At 31.2% G+C, this 21,395-nt stretch overlaps 5 protein-coding genes across 6 annotated transcripts; 3 read left to right on the top strand and 2 right to left on the bottom strand.

Annotated features, from left to right (window-relative positions):
* The first annotated feature begins 265 nt into the window (after positions 1-265).
* On the top strand, positions 266-1,159 carry Pfdn4 (prefoldin subunit 4). The gene is made up of 4 exons (XM_070308446.1): positions 266-304; positions 405-509; positions 669-785; positions 1,004-1,159. Exons 1-4 carry the CDS (start codon positions 266-268, stop codon positions 1,157-1,159), a joined length of 417 nt encoding a protein of 138 aa, XP_070164547.1.
* On the top strand, positions 701-6,295 carry LOC138939835 (SET and MYND domain-containing protein 4). Of its 2 annotated transcripts, XM_070308056.1 has the most exons (7): positions 701-785; positions 3,066-3,257; positions 3,343-4,015; positions 4,129-4,415; positions 4,495-4,778; positions 5,003-5,483; positions 5,790-6,295. In XM_070308056.1, exons 2-7 carry the CDS (start codon positions 3,071-3,073, stop codon positions 5,795-5,797), a joined length of 1,920 nt encoding a protein of 639 aa, XP_070164157.1. In that variant the 5' UTR covers positions 701-785; positions 3,066-3,070; the 3' UTR covers positions 5,798-6,295. The 2 variants fall into 2 exon arrangements, with proteins under 2 accessions (XP_070164157.1, XP_070164158.1); XM_070308057.1 differs by lacking the exon at positions 5,790-6,295 and having other exon boundaries at positions 3,499-4,015; positions 5,003-5,526.
* A 39-nt stretch (positions 6,296-6,334) lies between these two features.
* On the bottom strand, positions 6,335-7,368 carry Blos1 (biogenesis of lysosome-related organelles complex 1 subunit 1). The gene is made up of 5 exons (XM_070308070.1): positions 7,263-7,368; positions 7,082-7,170; positions 6,939-7,011; positions 6,644-6,861; positions 6,335-6,552 (listed from the first exon to the last, which is right to left on the bottom strand). The coding sequence occupies exons 2-5, from the start codon at positions 7,140-7,142 to the stop codon at positions 6,518-6,520; spliced, it is 387 nt and encodes a 128-aa protein (XP_070164171.1). The 5' UTR covers positions 7,143-7,170; positions 7,263-7,368; the 3' UTR covers positions 6,335-6,517.
* Positions 7,369-7,563: 195 nt separating this feature from the next.
* On the top strand, positions 7,564-12,024 carry Ear (ENL/AF9-related super elongation complex transcription factor). The gene is made up of 3 exons (XM_070308055.1): positions 7,564-8,316; positions 8,444-8,709; positions 8,983-12,024. Exons 1-3 carry the CDS (start codon positions 8,178-8,180, stop codon positions 10,795-10,797), a joined length of 2,220 nt encoding a protein of 739 aa, XP_070164156.1. The 5' UTR covers positions 7,564-8,177; the 3' UTR covers positions 10,798-12,024.
* Positions 12,025-14,531: 2,507 nt separating this feature from the next.
* Positions 14,532-18,493, bottom strand: Tm2 (tropomyosin 2). Its single transcript, XM_070308069.1, has 7 exons — positions 18,391-18,493; positions 15,997-16,284; positions 15,758-15,891; positions 15,499-15,687; positions 15,330-15,405; positions 15,045-15,177; positions 14,532-14,941 (listed from the first exon to the last, which is right to left on the bottom strand). The coding sequence occupies exons 2-7, from the start codon at positions 16,234-16,236 to the stop codon at positions 14,859-14,861; spliced, it is 855 nt and encodes a 284-aa protein (XP_070164170.1). The 5' UTR covers positions 16,237-16,284; positions 18,391-18,493; the 3' UTR covers positions 14,532-14,858.
* Between the last annotated feature and the right edge of the window lie 2,902 nt (positions 18,494-21,395).

The following is a 21,395-nucleotide window of genomic DNA, read 5'->3' as shown; positions in this document are numbered from 1 at the left end:
GATTAATCAGAGATAATAAACGATAAGTCAAGAACAATGACTGTGTCCTTTTCAGTTAAGACATATTAATTCGGTGGATATAATTAAAGTTCTATCGAAATTTTACGAAGCCCGAACAAAGCTGCAAAAGGGATAATTGAAGAGTGTTGATATTACCGACTGTTTTGATGCAATATTGATAAATAATTGAGAGCGCTAGTGCAGCCGCAACATCCAGCTGATCGTTGATACAACAATTATACAAATTGTAGAAAAATATTTAAATATGGCTGGAGGAAAAAACAGTCAAAGTGGATTTCAGCCGGTAAAATAACAATATGAAATCAAAAAGAGATAAATCAAATATAAAAATAGTATCGTATTTTTCATATATTTATGATCTAATTTATTTTGTGGCGTTGTAGGATTCCGATGTTCATATTACTTTCGAAGAGCAACAAAAAATTAATAAATTTGCAAGGCAAAATGCAAAGCTGGAAGATTATAAAGAAGAGCTTAAAGTCAAACAGGTAATTTGATTATAGATTTAAAGCTTATTGAATTCTTTGATCGCAAAGAATGACTGTTGGTCATGCCTTATTTGGTCATGCAAAATTTTATAAAGTCTATACATGGAAGCATATGTATATGTGTGTATAGAGCAATAATTAATTATTTACAATGTTTAGAATGAATTGAAGAATTTGGAAGATGCTTCCGATGAATTGGCTCTTATGGACGATGATGTAAAAATACCATATTACATTGGAGAAGTATTTGTTCATCAATGTCTTGAAAAGACACTGGTAATTATATATGTATATATATAATAGCGCAAATCATGATTGTAATGATTTTTTATATTATGTCAGAGAAGTATTAGATATTTTAGTTAAAACTTTTATAAAAATTATACTAAATAATGCTTTTTTTGGTTTAATAGTATTGTTAATCTCTCTTTTCTTATTTTTATGTTGCAATTACCATCATTAACCAGCATTAATAATAATTTTTTTATTCTTAGAGTTGTTTGGAAGATGCTAAAGATAAGAAAAAAACAGAAATTACGAATTTGGAAAGCAAATGTGCAGATTTGAAGACTATCATGAGCGATTTAAAAACACAATTATATGCAAAGTTTGGTAGTCGTATAAATCTGGAATCAGAAGAATCCGATTAATCTTTTCAGTGATGGATTTTTTATTATTATTATACATTTAATATAATATTAAAGAAATTATATTATTATCATTTGCCACACATTGCAATTTTTATTAAAATTTTTATTGAAAAATAAATAAAGTTTAAGTTGAATTTTTTCTACATTTTCTATGTATATATCTATGTATAACACAATTTCTTCTAAGAAGTCCAATATCTCAATAGAATTTATTAGTGAATATTTTCTACAAATATATAGTAGATATACTAATGTTACGTTATACTAGTATTTGTATTTGCACATATGCGTATTATACATATGTAAATATATGTTGCAATTAATAAACTTTATAAAATATATATATATATATATATACTATTATGATAAAAAATATATAATACTGTTATGATAAAAAAGTTTATAGCAAACATATTTTTATATTAATCTATAAGTATACACATAATTCAACATATGATAAATCTTTTATTTAATTTAATATTCAAAATTAATTCTTTCTTAGTTAATATATTTTAATACTAATTTTTGTCTCTCTCTCTCTCTTTCTCTCTCTCTCTTGCGTTATTTAATAAAAATAGATTTTATAAGAATCCAAATCTAATTCGTAATAAAACTAATCGTTATAACCAAAGCTAATTAACTAAAATTATCAGTGAAACAGAAGCTGAAGATTAATATAGACTAAATATTACATATGATGGAACTCAAGTTTGGATATTCGCCAAATTGCTCTCATTAGCAATACAAAATTAATCGAAAATACTTTCGATGCAATTTTGTACTTATTTTATGTTTGGTAAATAGAACTTTCAAAATTTTTTATAATAATTAAACATACATTACCTAAAAGATTATTAATCATGTACAATATTGCAGTAATCATAACAACTTTAATTGTATAATGATATGCTGATTATATGACCACATAACATTAAAAATATTCTATATTAAATAATTAAATAATTAAAAATAACTTGAGAAACAAAAATTTTCTTTATACTTATTTTAATACTCTTTGTTTTCTTATTAATATTATTGCATATTTTACTTTCTTATATATATATTAATACTTGCATCATGATTAATATAGAAGTATATGTTATATAAATTTATACAGAACAGAAACGGCCTTAAAAGTTGTAAGAGCACTAACAAATATTTTTAATTTAATCATTCACACATAGTCATATAACGTTTTCTGTTAAATTCTATTAGAATTAAATCAAATGCATAATAAAGAAAGTAGAGCAATAAAATACAACAACACTACATTTATAGCTTTATATTATATAAAAACTTTTTATTTATATTTTATTTTTGATGAGTTGTTCATGTACAATGAATACTCGAGTAATTCCTGCATAGTGCAGTCTTTTTTTGTCGTCTGGCTTGAGGTAAATTTAGTTTCACCTACCAGCTCTTCAATGCTCTCAGTACATATTCTATCTAATGGCTCATTTAGTTGCTGTCTAAGGATAACTCTGAACGTGTTGTGGTTTATAAAATAATTATTATAATATTCATATACACATACACAATTATATAAATATAAAAATAATTTAAAATTTCAGTGGTAAGTACAAAAAATCTAGAACGTTATAAGTAAAAATATAAATAAGTTTAAAAAAATTCAAGATTCTTTATATAAAAATATAAATTTATGTACGTATACATACACACACACACACACACACACACATATATATATATATATATATAACATACACATATATATATAATTTTTATTAATTATATATTTATTTATTTATTAACATGTATGCAAAATGGTAAACCTAAAATATAAGAAAATAAAAGAAGTATTATAAGAAGAAAATATATATCTAATATTGTAATCTAATTTTTCAACTATAATAGTATCTTTTAATGATTATATACTTATATACAGAGAAAATGGAGAAAGCAAAGGAACTTATATTAATCCTCAAGCAAAATAATAAATCGCATGTTGGATATGGATTACAAAAGGAATGTGAGGCTCTTGTAGGACACATCCTTCAAAATATGGTCAGATCACAAATGCCTCCTCTGCATGCTGTAATGAAAAATGAAGAAGATTCTATTAAATATAGAGAACAAGGTACTTATATATTTTCTAAGTATATAATATAATAATGTGTGTATGTGTACTGTACTTATTGTTTTTAACTACAAAAAAAAATCAGGTAATCAACATTTTGTAATGGGCGATGATTTGGAAGCTATAGAATGTTACACTTTAAGCTTAGCATATGCTAATAGTGATGAACTCATGGCTTACGCACATGCAAATCGATCTGCTGCTTTATATAGGAAACAATTATATAAAGAATGTCTAATAGATATTGATGCAGCTTTACATCACGGATATCCAAAGGAGAAGCAGAAGAATTTGAAGGAAAGAGGAGATAAAGCAATAATTGAAATAAAAAAGTTGTTGCAAATAGATTCACAGGATATTGATAATCAAAAAGATATGGATAAAGCATATCTATATGATGAATGTATGAAAAAATCTGATACTACAAAACCAACAGAAAATGCTGAATACATTCGAAACGGAACAACGATAAAGAAAGATCAGTGTATTAATGTTTCAAAAAAACAAAATACGATGGCTAATGAAAATTATCTCTATTATACAACAAAGATTTTTTCGCAGAAACCGAGATATTTGCAGAACGATGATTTCTCCAAATTAATGTATGGTCCAAGCCAAGAAGTTCCTGCCATCAGTGATGGCGTGGTAATATCTTTCTCCGAAAGATATGGTAGACATTATGTAGCAACACGAGAATTTCAACCTGGTGACATAATCAGCATTGAAGATCCTTATGCATATGTTATCTATGAAGAACGGTGAGAAATAAATTTGCATAGAATATCTATTTTTTTTTGCTTGGAATATTATATACATATTAATATACTAAGTAAATGTACCTGTATTTTCATATCTTCATTTCTTGTTACAGATATTATACGCATTGCCACTATTGCCTCTCTAAAAGCTATAATTTAATACCATGTACAGAGTGTCCAATAGCTCAATATTGTTCTACAAAATGTAAAAAACTAGCGTGGGAGTTATGCCATAAAACAGAATGTCCAATTCTAAAACTATTAGGCAACTTACTTAATGTGGACAAAGATAAAATAAGAATGATTTCAAAGATTATTCGATTGTTGATTGTAGTAACAGAAAATGGACATAAAATTAAAGAATTGCAGCAGGATATGAAAATCGCGGAATCCAATCCAGGTACATGTAATATAAAAATTAATATATAATTGAGTCACTATGATGAATTTTTATTTTATTTTTATTTTTTTAATTTTAGATAGTAGAACAGCAGGATTTACAAATACTGTAATACTAGACAGTTTTAGCGCACGATCTGCACTGAGTCTGGCAACTAATATGACCACAAGACCGTTAATCGGAATTAGTGCATTTGCTTGTATTTCAGCCCTTGCGGTAATTCTTTTAGCTACACAAACGAAATTTTTTTCTAAGAAATATGAAATCGATGACTTGAAGGACATCAGCGAATTCTCCGAACTTAAGTTCTGCGCCAGTATAATGTTTCGTGCTTGTGTAATAATGTCTTCTAATTGTTTTTCAGTGAGTATATATTTTAATAATTATATTTTAATACATTTATATATACATTTTATTATACATTTATCATGTGCATATCAAGTTATCAAAGCCACATTATTTGACTCACATATTTTATATATTTTTTCTCTATGTAAGAACATGTCATGTATATTGTTAAATCAATATATATACTAATTAAGGATTTGCCAAGATGTGTGTGTATACAATTAAGTACTTTTTTATAGATACAACAAGAACCAGGAATTATATCGGGTTCAGGTTTGTATGTGGCTCACAGTTTATACAATCATTCTTGCGCACCAAATACTTTTCGACATTTTGAGGGACTTACAATGATCACGCGTGCTTTGACACCAATACATGTCGGAGATCAAATATTTACAAGCTATGGTGGTGTGTACGCGCACATGCCTCGATTCGAGAGAAAGCAGAAGATATTACAGGATTACTTTCTCGATTGCGATTGTCCTGCATGTGGAAACGGTTGGCCGATGTATAATGAAATTTTACGCAGTCACATTGGATCTATTTCCAAAAATAAGCAGCTTGTGGAAAAATTGAAACCTTTCAGAGAGAGATTGCTCGCGAATATGTACGATATCGAGGCAGTAAAAGCAGTTCTAGATATATTGCACAAGGAAGTTAGTGCACATCCATGTGAGGAGATACTCCATGCAGAGCAATATTTAAAGAGTTATTATTTGGGTAAATTTAAATAAATGTTACAATTATTACGCTTTATGCTTAAATGTAGTCACACATAGAGTTCTGCTTATTACTTTAACATTATTTGCTTATTTCCATTAATTAATATCTCTGGCTTAATGTAATCACCCACTGCTTTGTTTCCCTATTATAGCCAATAAAACTTTTAGCAGCACTACTGATATAATTTTGTATAAGTGGTTATTTAATTTCTGCTTTAATTTATACTTACTGCTATATAAAATGCTATAATAATTACAAATAAATCTACATATAATAAGGAAAAAACATTTTTCTGTATTTCAGATCCATGAAGTGTCAAAAATATGACATAATATTACAACTTTTAAAAGCAATTACAATATATTACAAAAAAAAAATGTTTTTCCTTTAGAACATCATGTATATTAAGAATACTGTGTATAGTTTAAAAATTATACATTATATAAAATTTCCTTTTTATACGATTTAGAATTAGTAAGATTATATGCTAGATTTTATTTATGCAACATATAATATTAAAAGTCCGGATCCAAAATCAGATTTCTGCTAATAAAACATTGTTCCCATCATGGATCGAAGACACTAGACCAGGCATGCAGGTAACCAATAATTCTAATGATATGATTAAACATTTTTAAGCTTCAAATTTTTATGTAAAAACTTTTATATAAACTAATTGAGATTTTATATATAATTTTGCAAATTGTTACATTTTATATAAATACATATTAAGTAAACACTGGATTTAAATCAAGAAAAAATTTTTTATTGATTAATTTATATATAAGAATATACAAATTTAAGAGAATAAAAAGTGTATAATGTATTCTAAATTAAATTTTTTACTAACACTTCAATAAATCTTTTAATTAAAACATAACATTAATTCAAACACTTAACTATGTATGCACAACATTGGTTTCTCTTTGATGTCTTAAATTACGAGAATTGGAATATTTTAACTTTTTCATGTATCGTAAAATTATTAAAAAATTATTATATGATTAAAAAAATAATTCATCTTAATCTTTTCAAACATTACCAACACTTTGATTCTCTTGTGTGGCTGAAAATAATATACAATAATCTTATTCATATATGTTTAGAGATGTAATTACAGAATATAGAGTTTCATAAAATTTTAATAAACTTAATACCTTTGTATGAATATTCCAAGGCAGTGGCTATTGTTCTCATATCACCTTCTATACTGCGTGCCCAATTCTCCGCATCCCCAATCTCTTTTAAAGAACTCGAAAAGGATTCTACTAAATTCAACCACAATTGCGTTTGTTTGGCAAAATTCGTTGCGCTGTGTTGCAGTTGCTTCGCTTCCGCATCTAATTTCTTTTGATTTAAATATGCTTGAGCCACACTGTAACAATAATATTTTCTTTTCATATATATTACCATATATACATAGATTAAATCCTAAATAAAAATTCTATTTACCCAACATTCAAGTGATCAACAAGAGCTTGTGTCAAATTGCTTGCAGCCTGAACAGCTTCTTTTCGTTTTTGTTCTGTTGAATTGTTCATACATTTTAATGTAATAATTATCTTTATCATAAAATCGTACAATTTTCGTTTTACCTTGTTTTTCTTTTCTCACTGCTTGCTTGTTCTGATGTTCTTTCACAATTGCCGATAACATTTTTACTAATTCTGTGCTCTGCTAGAAACTATATATATATATACATTAAATTTATTATATATATAACATTTTTTTTTATTATAATAGTTTCATATTTTTTAAATTATAATAAATAATTACGTTGGTTAGTTTTTAGCATCAAGTGATATGAATTAACTTTTCACCGCATAAAGATTCAATAAAACTTAGAATTATATACATAAATATCGTATTAAATTATATCAAGATTGCATATCTAGAATCTAGATATTTATGTTTCAAGACTTTTATCCATAGGATATAGATTATACATAGGGTGCACTCTCCATTCGATAGTACAGGGAAGGAGTAGAGCTCAATGGCGAATTTCGGAACACGGATTTTATCTAACGACATTTTCATCTCTAGAAAACGAACTCTTCTATTGGATTTCATTAGCAAGTGAGTCAATCATGCATCGGTAGGTGGCGGTTTGAATTTCTCTAACGAACGAATTGTAGTCGCGAGGGGGGAGTGCACGGAGTACACATTTTATGCCACACGGAATCATACGGAAGAACCAAGATCATTCGACGATGCCGACGAGTCTCGTTGGTGTACATACAGTTTACCTGTTGATAATCGAGCCCCCGAACTAGAGTGAGAAAATAGAAATTCGCAACGTGATTTTACGAGCGATGCATTCGCGGTGAATCCCGTGCGAGATAAAGCGCCCGTTTTCCGTTGTGACGGTCAACATTTTCATACAGAAGAAGCGCGAGCAAATGATATGCGTTCCAATTTCGCGTGTCGTGAAAATTAGAAAACAGGCGCTGTCATTGTTCTTGCATGTAGCCCGAATTGGGCTGCGATGTTTCTCGGTTGTACGCGCGGATTCTGAGAAATATCGCGCTCAATTCGGAATTTTCGCAACGCGACAAATTCCTTTGAAGACGGAAGCCAATTTCTTTGAAGACGATTGAAGATGTAATGTAATTCTTTGCATATCCTTGTGAAATTGGTTGTCCCTCTGTACTTTCTTTGCGAAGCGGCAATTAAGATTTTTTGAGAGAGAGGATGGCAATTCGCATTACATTGGAATGTGGACACACATCAATGTTACGTATGCGCACCACTCCTGAAGGATATACACATGATTGGGAAGTCTTTGTGCGAGGAGTGGATAATGCGGATATACATCATTACATTGAGAAAGGTATTGTTTCACAGTTTACTATTAGATATACATATAGATATATAAGGTATGTATAAGCACTTTTTTTATCGTCAATAAATAATTTAACACTCTTTCTCTTCAATAATAATTTCTTTTATATTTTCAGTGGTATTTATTTTACACAATACATTTCGAAACCCTAAAAGGGTGTTGAAAGAACCACCATTTGTGGTAAAAGAATCAGGCTATGCAGGTTTTATAATACCTATTGAAATTTATCTGAAAAATAAGGATGAGCCCAAGAAGATTCACATACAGTATGATCTTATTCTGCAGCCAAGTGGTCCACCTATTAATAATGCCATACGTCATACAGAACTAATTCATAATCCTTCTGAGGAGTTTAAAAAAAAACTATTGAAAGGTGGAGCTGTAAGTATAATATTGATATAACTTCAGGCATTCTTATATTTATATAATGAAATTTTTTAAAGTTTGGTTATATATATCTTAAATCTAGTATTATATATATATGTGTATGTGTGTGCGTGCGCGCGCATGTGTGTGTGTAACATCTATAAGAAAATCTGTTATGAAAAATTATTGTAGCAAGTATACGTATAACATAATTTATAAATGTTAATTGATTAATTAGTGATTAATGAACACATGTTTATTTTCTTCATTATATTTTTTTAATTTCAGGTTGTTGTATCCAGTAGAGATAGTTCACTAGAAAAGAGTGATACGAAAACACCTACAATGGTTGGCAAACCAAAATTAAATGGCAGCGAAAGCAAGAAATATCGCATTGCCGAGTCTAAAACTTCAAACTCATTTCAAGAATTATTTGGGCCTCCTATAAAGACGGCGCCTATAAAAATATCACCAGAAAGTAAAAAATCAAGTCAATCTGATAAAAATTCAGTTCCTAAACCTTCAACTATTGTTGAAAAATCTGACAAATTAGATAAAACAATTAAAACAAAGGAAAGTCCTCATAAAGATAAAAAAGATAAAGTAGATGAGAAAAAGGACAAAAAAAGTAGAGACAGTTCTAAAGATCGGCTTAAAAATAAAGAAAAATCTAAGAGACCTCCTAGTCCAGGGAACAAAAGTCATTCGAGCCCTGGAAACAAGAAATCAACATCACCTGTTGTTACAAAGAAACCATTAAGTCCTCTTCCATCATCTACAAAGAGATCTCTGTCTCCTAAGCCAAAAGAAAAAGAGGTAAAGAAAATTTTATTGGAAAAAGATAAAGATAATAAAGAGAAAGACAAGGTAAAAAATAATTCTAGGAGCGATATAGATTCTAAATCGGAGAAAAAGAAAGATAAGAAAAAACACAAAGACGATAGGGACAAGGATAGAAAGGATAAATATAAAGAAGCAGAAAAAATTAAAGATGTCATGAAAATGACTGAGAAAAAGACTGAAAAAACGGATAAGGCGGAAAAATCAGAAAAGGATAAACCTCAAGAATACAAATCATCAAGAGATGGCAGAAAATCTCCAAAATCTGTGAAAGAAAATAATAGAGTGAAAGATGATAAAGCGATAAAAGAAAAATCAGAGAAAAGTGAGAAATCTGAGAAAATAAAAGATGGCAAAAGTGATAAAGATAGACAAAAGCATAAACATAAGAAGAGAGATAAAAAAGATAAAAGAGATAGCAAAGATAGGGAAAAGAAGGAGAAACGTGAAAGAAGCAAAGATGGGAGCGAGAAACAAAATAATACATCTTCTGCATCGGTAGGGAACTCACTGTCCCTTTTAACTGAGGTTCCAGAAAGAGATAGCAGCGATTCGACACCTTCTGTAGATGACGATTCATTACTTGAAAGTAAACCCATGCTTAGTGTCAAGAAGGATACGGAACATGCAATAATATCTACGCCTGCAGAAACAGCAAAGCCAGTATCTCCAGGTATATCAGTAGATATAAAGAAGGAAAAGAGTGATCGTAGCAGAAAGGACAAATCCAAAGGAAGCAGAAGCGAAGAAAGAGAAAATCGAAAAAGAAAGAAGAGCAAAGAAGATGATGAGATTCCAGCTAAACATGAGAAAAGCAGGGGTCATTCGACGTCACCGCCTTTGGAACCAGTTTCATCGAGTCAATCTCCAGTCGCAATGGACGTTGACTCTATTCATCATTCAGAAAAGGAATCAAAAGCAGTTAGAAAAGAGAAGGATGATCGTGTTGTTAATTCGGTCGATCAAGTGACAAATGATAAAGACATGGAAATCGATGCTGAACAAGTGGCCCCAGATTCCACAAACAGTACCGATGCAGAAATTAGTGAACCACCAGTGTTTTCAGAAGATTATGTATCGCAATTGAAGGATTTGCAACAAAAAATAATGACATTGCAGGATAATGAAGAGTTGCAGAGAGTTGTGCAAGTAATTGCAGAGACTGGTCAATATGAAATTACTAAGAAAACATTTGATTTTGATTTATGTGCATTGGATCGTAGAACTGTACAGCGTCTTCAAGAATTTTTCTCTGCATCGTGACCACCTGTAGTATGAGGTATGACATATTAATATATATATATATACATTCTTGTAAGATCATACATTAAGTCATATGATTCTACAACAAAATTTTTAGTGACAAAAATAGTAATGTATAAGACCCCCAGAAGAATTTTCAAGTATTTCCCTATTATTATTGCATTAATTTATATGAATTAGAAATGTACCATTTCTAATGTGCTAATACGCTACAACAAAAGAAATTTTCATTGTAATAAATGTAATGTAGTAAAATATTTAATTTTTTTTTTTACATTCTTTAAGAAAATTGTTATTGAAAAAATGCTTGATTCACAGAAATTTTGCCATGAAAATCGCTAATCTGCAATATAGTTTGTTAAAATCACTGGTGTATATATATATATAATGTATATCTAAAAATACATATTTTTTATTATTAAAGCTATTAAAACAATTAACTTGACCTTTTACTTTCGTTCAAACATATCAAAGATAATAACATCCTTTTAATGTTAATAGTTATTGATGTCCAAATCTTTATATAAAATAACATTCTACCCTTTATTTATATAACAAGCATGTATAAAAGATGCAGGTGAAGATTTAGCTATTTAGTGGAGTATTTGTAATGTTTTTCTGGGGTATTTTTAAAAGTGTCTTTAAAATGCATTTATTATATTATATTGTAGACAACAACAACGTTGATTTTATATAGCACTTGTATCATTGTTACACTTAGTGACATAAGAGAAATTATTTATAAGCATATAAATGTGCGTGATTGATCATGTCTGCTTTGTAACATAGACATATGCGTTTTCCTTCTTTCTATAAGTAAACGCTTTATTATAGATTTACTTATTTATATTGAGACTACATCTTATTTATTCATACTTTTGTAGGGATATATATTACAGACTAATTTTTATGTTAAACACAGAGTGACATTGTAAGGATTCATAATAATATTTCCTATATTGTAATATAAAGTGTATTATGTATTATATAATGTATAAGGAAATGAAAAAGAGTTACATGATAACTCATGTGATGCTGCGATATCTTATAAGATATTACATCTTAAGAAATTCTTTTTATCTCAACATAATATTTTCTCTACTCAAAGAGAGTTGTACTATTGTATATGTGTAAAAGGGATACATCATATTGAAAAAGCGTATTGCTGCTAAATCAATCTCGCTTTTTATACTATTAATAGCTGATCTATAATCTGTTTAATTATAAATTCTGTACCCAAATTAATACATATTGCAAATACATGCAACATATGTATATCATTAATATACACATCATCCTGTATATTTTCTCTTTCATTATTTCTTCTTTCATTATTTATTCATTCTTCTCGACTTTCAATTCTTTCTTTGATTTGAAGTGAATTTTGTACTCTAGATAAGATTGGCATATGTAATAAGTCTGGCTTTTTTGTATGACCTTAGCTTTTCTTTAATGCGCAATTTATCTGATTTTTGCAGCATTGGAAATGCGTGCAGTACAACGATGTAACCCTGTATAATATTAGTCACTTGTATAGACCAGTCATGATGTTATGTGCAATTGATACATCAAATAGTGTAATGTTTTGATAATGTTAAAAAAAAATTAAATAACAAAGAGTGTACATTATACATAAATTAAGGCAATATATGTGTGTGTAATTTTTGCAGTGTGTTATTTGTAAGAATGGTTAAACGAAGCGCATGAAAGAAATATCATGTGGTTCATATTTCAAGAAGCATGTCATCGATCGAAGAATCAAATGTGTGTATATACGCATGCCTATCAGTTGATGAATACTCAATGTTACACCGTTCTTGGTATACATTGTCATTAGCACAGATAAATGAATGAGTGATCATTTCAAGTGATGCGGCATCTTTGAATCATTTTTTCATATATTTTATTTTCTCATTTTTTTCTAACACGTTCACACGAACATTTTTTATACAGATTTATTGGGATATTTCTGTTACTATTGTATTATATATACATTTTTTTTTTACTTGATGATAAAAATCAATATGCATAAAAGGCTTTTGATAAGCTTTCGATAAAGAGCTTATCAGAAAAGCAGCATTCTGGGTTTTTTTTTTTTTTTTTTTTTTTTTTTTAAACGTTTATGCAAAAACACGCATTGTCATCAATATTCTAAAAATTGTACAAATCATTTGAAAAATATGTTATCATCACTTGAGAGATATTATTACGAGATGTCCAGATGAAAATGATTACATATGTATATATATATATATAAGTATGTGCGAGTCATAAATGGATGCGGCTTTGCCCATATTGCCTGTTAATATATAAATTAGCTTAGAAAGCGCACGTATTTACTACTATAACAGATTATATTGCAAAACATCATAGTTTAATCAATGACTGTTGTATTTGATCTGAATTTGGTTTTCCTTTTTTTAACACCACTTTGAATCTTTATATAATTGGCGTTAAAAAGGTATGTAAACAGTTTTTTAAATATCTTGATGAATGTTCTAATCGCATATATTCTTTACGGTAATGCATCAAAGCGCTTTCTTGATATAATCAAATAATAACAAGATATTTTGTACATTATAAAAGATAGATGAAATAATGAGACTAGATGTAGTTTTTAGACGCCTTTTTCAGATGCGATAGACAAATTTTTTGTCATAATTTTGCGAACAAAATTTTTTTATAAATGTCTATATATCGAATTGAGTTCAACTGATCGAAGAAGTTTATGGAAGTTATAGTATAGCATCCATATGGACATTATATATTTAGTCGAAAATAACATATACATATAATAAAATTCGTAAATATATGCGCGCATATATTATGCGCACATTCTTATCGTGGTGATATGATATTCAGTTCGCGTTTTTGCACGCGTGTTGTTCGCGTGGTTACATAATCTCTTCCTTTTTTCTTAATTATAAATTCGTATCATCTTTGTATTCTTGTGGCATCGTTAGCGCATTAAAGAATGCAATCGTCTATAATACAAATTTTTTTATTTCTCTCTCTTTCTCATCTAGATAATACCTATATTACTATATGCAGATTTTGCGCTCTGCATGTATCGTAAAATGAACTGAGTATCATTTAACCGCACCGTATTAGTTATTGAATGAATATATGTATCATTGTTTTTACAATTATATTTGAACAGTGCTACACGATGTACATTAATAATAATAATAATAATAATAATAATAATAATAATAATAATACTGTATCCGAGTTTACTCGATCTAATCGTTATGGCATAATATTTAATTGCATATGCATAGTCATTAAAATCATTGTTATGCGTTTTTGTAAGAATTTTTAGATCAATGTTGTATAAAGTTCATAGGTGCACAAAAATTATTCGTTCTCATGATTCTCATTTACATGTACATAATAAACAAGATAGACAATAGCATGCAGAATAAAAAAATGTGGTCGATGACTTTGGAAAATATAGTACAAGACGCGCGAAACTATTGGATTTATATGCCATTAAAACGCGATATACGTTCTATGTACATTTATTAAATAATTAAAAAATAATAAACGTCATGAGAGAAAATAATCGTATCTGGAAATACTTTTTTTATATCTTTATTTATATCTTTTTTGTATTTTTATTATGTGAAATATTGTAAGCTTCATAAATTTTAAGATAATTTCGTGTTATTTTGATTATACTTAATTTGCATGTCACTATGAAATGATAGGAAAATAATGCATGAAAATATTGATTACTTAGCGCAGAAATGCGCTCTTATCGATTTTATATTACTGTTTATTGAATTTCTCTTAATCTTTCGTACACAATAATGTAAGAGAATAAAATTGATTACGTTCTGCTCACATCGATAGAGCTCCATCATAATAATAACATTAATTACAAGGCTAGCGAACGTGAATAGTAAATGATATTCACGGCATATCCTTTAGTTATTTCTTCATTTTTCGTCGAACGTCGAGCTGTAACATTGTTCGCGCAAATATAGAATGTCGATTTCTCAACAAGAAGATTGAAACAATTATTAGGCACGCGAAGCATAGCGAGATAGTAAAGTAATCTAATATCCTGCCAATTCGGCGAACGTCGAATCCATTTCATCGGCCAGCGATTTGTATCTGTCCTTGTTGATGCCCAATTCATCTGAGGAAGAGAAACATAAGATGATTTTATTTTCATCACTGTTTTTGCGCACTGCCCGTGACAGAGGAAAACAAAAAATATATATTTAGCAATACGAACTCACCTTCGAGCCTGTCGACCTCCTTCTGGAGCTTCTTGACGGTCTTCTCGGCAAACTCGGCACGGGCTTCGGCCTCTTTTAGTTTGACCGTCAAGGTCTTCAATTGGCGCTTGAATTCTTCGACTCGTTGATTGGCCTGAAAATATTTATAAAAATTAGCATAAATCAATAATTTAAATAAATTTCAAATTTAGCATATTTTCATTGTAAAGAGAATTGAGAACACTTGTTCTTCAGCGAGATAGTCGTAAATATATTGCTGTTTACGTTTTAACGATCGCACTATACCTTTTCTTCGGATACTTCCAAAGATTTCAAACTGTTACCGACGACTTTCAATTCCTCTTCCAGTTCCATGACCTTCCTGCGAGAGCAGAAAGAAATAGAAATTGCCTGAGCTTTATCTTCTGACATTAAGTATATTAGCATTTGCACGATGATTTTAATAGCGACTTACGCTTCACCGGATTTCACGCGATCTTCCGCGACTTCGAGCTCGTCTTCAACGAGGGCCAGCTTGCGCGATACCTCGTCAGATTTTCCATCAGCGTCTTCCGCGAGCAGGCGAGCCTCCTTGAGTTGATTCGTCAATTGGTCCATTCTCTCCTCGTCCTGTTGCGCACGGTTTTCCAATACTTTGCACATACTGCAATTGTATCGCAAATTTTCTAATGTACATCAAGGTATGCGTGCAAGTTGATTAAACGTATAATTACCGGCTGGATTCGTCGGCGGCCTGCGACGCTTCAGTCAGCTTAGCAGTCGCGGTGTTTAATCGTTCCTCCGAACGCTCGAGGTCCTCCTCAATGAGCTGGACTTTGCGATTAAGAGCGGCTACTTCGGACTCAGCCTAAAAGAATTAAATCCACGAAAATTAGAATTTTCGTCGAAATATGAAATATCAAAACAATACGACTAACAGTACAAAAGAAAACTCGAAAGTATAAAAGCTTACGTTAGTAAGAGATTTCTCGCGATCCTCGAGATCCCTGTTGGCTTGCTCGAGAGCTTGCTTGTTGGCTTCCAAATCACCTTCGACCTGAGTTAATTTTTTCGTGAGGTCCGCAACCTCCTCGAGAACTTTGTCCGCCCGCATATTCGCTTCCTTCGCCTGCCCTTCGCAGGTGTCGGCCTTATCCATGGCATTATCTTTCTCAATCTTCATCGCTTGCATCTTCTTTTTGATGACATCCATGGTGGCGGCTTTGCTTTGAGGACTATCTCAACGAAATTACCGAGTTTTCTGAAAATGAAACATTCCTGTCAAATTCCGTATCGATATCGTATCGTGAAAGATGACTCATGCTTTCGCGAGTGTTCTTGAGTTTGAATCTCGGGTTTGAGTCGGAGGCTGCATTTCTGAACGTACGCGCGCTTGCGGGTCATCATGAGATTTGCATGATCGAATTCTGCAAAGCTATAATTCCGGCGGCTGATCGCAACGCGTAAGCACGAAGAGGAGCACGCATCAGGGCGTCTACGGAAATAGCATCTACAGCCCGATTCTATAAATATGTGCGGAACGACGGCGAAGCTCTGACGCCGTGACGGCGCAAGAAGAGACCAAAACGTAACGAGTGTAACCCAGAAGAACGGGCTTTACTTGGCCGCCACCGCCGACCGACATTCGATCTAACCGACGAGTATTAATAGCATTTCACAAGATTTCGGTGAAACCCTCCGTGATCGTGGCCTCCTCGCGCGGATTTTGCGGGTCGCGAATCAAACTTATTTTGCGGGGGCAGGCATTTTACATCTCCAGAAAAGATACGTACATTCTTGCGACATTGTGAGAAAACTAATCGCATGAAAATATGAGAATCCCATACGTAATCGCGGAAAATAATATTGCACGATTTATGAAATAAATATTATTATGTAAAAATTCGTTTTTAACGTTACTCGTAATTTTGTACACGTGTGATGTAAAATAATCAGAATTATATAAGCAAGGAAGATTGTGGAAATAATATTTAATCTGCATGAAAAACGTTAAAACAGAAATACCATTAAAAAGATAGCTGCGCATAACAACATAATATTTTATATTGATTTTCAATGTATAAAGCTATCTCCTGCTATATATTTATTGCGGAAAATAAAAAAAAAATGTAGCAAGCAAGAACAAAAGAAAAAAAAAGTCGCGAAACCATAAATTATTTTTAACGATTTATACTAAAAATTTATTAATTATAGATCGTAAAACTGATCAAAATATATTATTTAAAATATAATATTTTTACCACGAGGTATTAATAGCCAGCAGAGCCGATGATTAAATTTATCACATTTGATGTCAGTGGCACATCGTATTTATTTCCTTCAACATGGAAAAAAATTCGAAAAAAAAATGTATTCGCACGCACGTCTTCTCCGCTTTTGATGAGCGATTATCACGTTAAAAAAAATACGATATATATATATATATATATTGCATTCAATAAAATGTATAATGTAATGTATATCAACGCATGCATCGTTGACAGTTACAGATGCTACTTACGACATTGCTTTATGTTAAGCCCGAAAGGAAATTATCTTGAAGCGTTAGCAGAGCTGTTATTATTTAGCAGCAATTATAAAAGCTCTTGCAAAAGTCCGAGTCTTCGAAACATTGTGGATCTTCGACTACGTAAGCTTCTTGTAATAAATTAAGTCGTCCATCGCCTGATGTGAATTTGAATATAAATCAAATCAGATAAGTCAAATTGATGGATTTATTATTTATTGAAATATACAAGCATATTTAAAAAATAATATACGTGGATGGATCGTCGATCGCAGAAATGGATTAATTTCGAGCTACCAAAATAATCATCTGCAATTTTGGAGCACTTACTCTGTGTAAATTACATTTTTACACATTTTAATGGCCCTGATATTTTAAATGCGAATGCTCTTTTGCAGTCGCGATCGATATTCCTCTAATTTCCATTGCGATGATCAAACGCAGTCTGATCTATCCACGCGCGCAGAGGGTCGCACCCTGAAAATACTACTTACAGGCACCGCAAAGTGCATCGATGAGCCGCTTAAAGCACAAATTCCAGTATTAAAACTCCTTAAAGTTCAAGCGCTGATTAGTTTGGCACTCTCGGACATATTTCGTCGATTTATCCCGTCGACGAAAGTCATCTTCGTCGATACTTCTTTCGTCGTTCTCCAGTAGTTGACGAGAGCTTATTCCGCATAGCGCTGTCACACGTTTTTCAGCGTAAAGCGTATAAAAGGCAGAGAGAGAGAGAGACAGACAAAGGGAGAGAAAGAGAGAGAGAGAGAGAGAAAGAGAAAAAAAGCGAAGCGTTTTCACCGCAGAACAAAAGTGCGTTATCGGGAATGATGCACTTACCTAACTCGAACGATCGGAGCAGCGCGAGACGAGTATCTGAACGTAGAGAATGGAAAAGCCGCCGCACGAAAAGCGCGCGGCGGAAGGACGCGCGTGTCGCGGGTGGGGATCCCAAAAATGGCCCGCCGCGAGCCCCCCGTAACACGTTTATTTTCTGCTCTCTGCGGAGACGATCTGTCGCATCTTCGTCCGAGCCCGTAGCATCGGTGGATGAATGTCTCGCAATGGAGTAATTGACGAACTGTCAAGACAGAGTAGATGCTTTCGAAAGTATTTATTTACGATTTCGAAGAACGAGAATTTAATGGCTGTTTTGTATCTGTCATCTGTTAAATCAATTTACATATACCTTACAATATCTTTTTCGTAATGCGACTATAACGCGACAGACGAGAATTTTTATTTTTCATAATGTAATAACAGGATAATTTTTCTTCTAGAAAAAAATATATATACTTTTTCTATTGTATAAGTCAATTAATACAATATATATATATTAACGGAGAATAATCATTTTAAGAAAGAAGAACTTCAAAGAATGTAGAATATATTTAGACAATGTCAATTATAATTATTTTTTATTTATTATTTTTCGTAACTCATATCTATTGAACAAAGAATGCCACTTATATAGACACTTACAAGGTATATAGACACGTATACAAGTGTTTAAAAATATTTACAAAGGTTCAGATATATATTTTCATAAAGAATTAACGCGTTCATAGAGAAATATCTGTTCTCTTTCTCTCTCCTTTCCTCCCCCCTCTCTCTCTCTCTCTCTTTCTATCTCGCATTTCCTGTCTTATTTCCGTTTCACGTCCTTCGCTCTTGGCGAATCATTTTTAGAGATCGCTTCGCTTCGCCACGCGTTCACCTGCTCTGTCAGATATTTATCATCGTGAAAAAAATAAACTTTTATTTTAAGGCCATCATTTCGAGTATCCTAACTAGTTCAGTGTTGACAAATGTACAATGAGAAACATGATTGCGTAGAGCTTGATTTTGGATAATTTCTTAATTCCTGATTTTTCTCGCACATCAATATGTGACTTATTTTTATTTTTATTTTTTATTTTTTTTTTTATTATACGCGCAGCATATGTATATACACATACGTATCGAATATTTCTGGATTAAATCCTTATAGCATAGCTTGCCAAATATGCGGCAAGCCAGTGTTTTATAAAAATTTATATTTCTTCTTAAGATTTGTCTCTCTGCATCATTCTGCAATACAATTATCTCAATTTCAATATATTATTTCAATAAAATCTTTCCCAATTGTTGCCGATAAAAACGTTAAATTCTATATATTTATATATTTTTAAAGAGGTAGAATAGCGAAAATATATACTACAATATCTATCTTTACATACTTGTTAACATACTTGTTTTATAAGTGCAATCTTTTTACGATAGAAAGATATCTACGCGATAAAGGATTAACGTAAATAGCATTGTTGTATAATATTTATCTCGCTCAAACCCAGAGTTGGTCGAAGATATTCTTAAGGATATTATAAAGAGGTCCTTAATTTCGAGTAGATAATTAGGAAGAGAATTGTTTTATTATATTTGTGCTTATTGACCTTATTACGATAAAATCCGGGAGAGTTATGCTATTTATTTCATAATGATCTGTGTAGGAATAGAAGAAGGAGAGTGTAAAAAGTGATAGAATTCGTGAAAAATGTATATGTCGGATAATGTTATAATACACTTAGCTCTTTTGAATTGTAATGCGAAGAGCATAGAGGAACACAGTGTAACAAAATATATGAAATATTTATAAAACAGCACCTTCCAACGATATTTGTGAAAATGTCTTTTATATCTCGTAGTGATAATACTCGATAAAAATTTCAAAGTAATTCTTTATATTTCTTTTCGACATTGCAGAATTATTGGTGTCTCGTTGCGCGATAATAAGTCACAAAAATCCGATAAATATACTTTTGATATTATAGATTATCAGCGTGATTATGGAGATAAAATGGAATATGCATAGACATCGTATTGAGGTGTAAAGAATCGAATTTTAATATTTTCCGCGTGACAAATCTTTCACAAATAACGATGGGAGTGCTCGAACGCGAACGTAGTCGTGCATGGCCAAAGCCGTGCCTTATCACATATTTTCAACGTCATTTTTCCCTATATATACATGTCCGATTTTTAAATCTAAAAAGTATTTATATATATAGTTTTATAGATATAGATTCTCGTGACACACACGCACACACAGCTTGTATAATGGACATACATTACCAATCAAGATAGACTTCGAAGCTATTTTATGCCGTGTAACCGCGCTACGTCGCTCATCACCAAACTACTTAACGAGTATGCTATACGAATATTTTTTAGACTGGACGTCGATGGTGTACATTGAAATTTGTTGCGCACATTATTGCTACCCTAATTCTCTGGATAAACGGTTCGTCACTCGTGATATTTTATGGAGCTGCCCCGCGTGATGGAGCCGCGCGAAGTGTCTGGTCTCATTTATCGGAGGCGTGCAGCTTAACTGCGATAGAGCGAAGACCACACAATTATTTTTTTAATTTGCGCGCTTATAAGAGCATGAATTAAATATTTATGCGCACAACTCTATTACTATAAAATTAGATGCTGTTATTTAACGTTCAGTAGAAAACGCTAGAATATTATTACACCGATTGTGTAGACGTGTATATGGAATAATTGTAAATGTTAGAGATTTTTTCAAAGCGTTATTCAGGTGCACGTTCGTTAATTACATATATCGAATCGTATCATAGAATTATGTGTATTAAAATGATATAAGTGAGAATTTATTTTGCTTAAGGTGAGATTTATAGAATATATTATATATTTTATCGGAAAAAATCGCATATATATAAAGTCATGTATTATCCTGTTTGGCAGTGACAGAAATGCCTAGGACAATATATGAAATATTGCTTAATCCTTGAATGCATGATGCTTCGATAAAATTTTTCTTTAAAAAAAGATAGAGTGAT

This window comes from Polyergus mexicanus, unplaced genomic scaffold (genome assembly GCF_030449975.1).
Source record: "Polyergus mexicanus isolate NDT 795.1 unplaced genomic scaffold, iyPolMexi1.0 SCAF_15, whole genome shotgun sequence".
NCBI lineage: Eukaryota > Metazoa > Arthropoda > Insecta > Hymenoptera > Formicidae > Polyergus > Polyergus mexicanus.
This window is presented reverse-complemented; position numbering and strand designations above follow the sequence as displayed.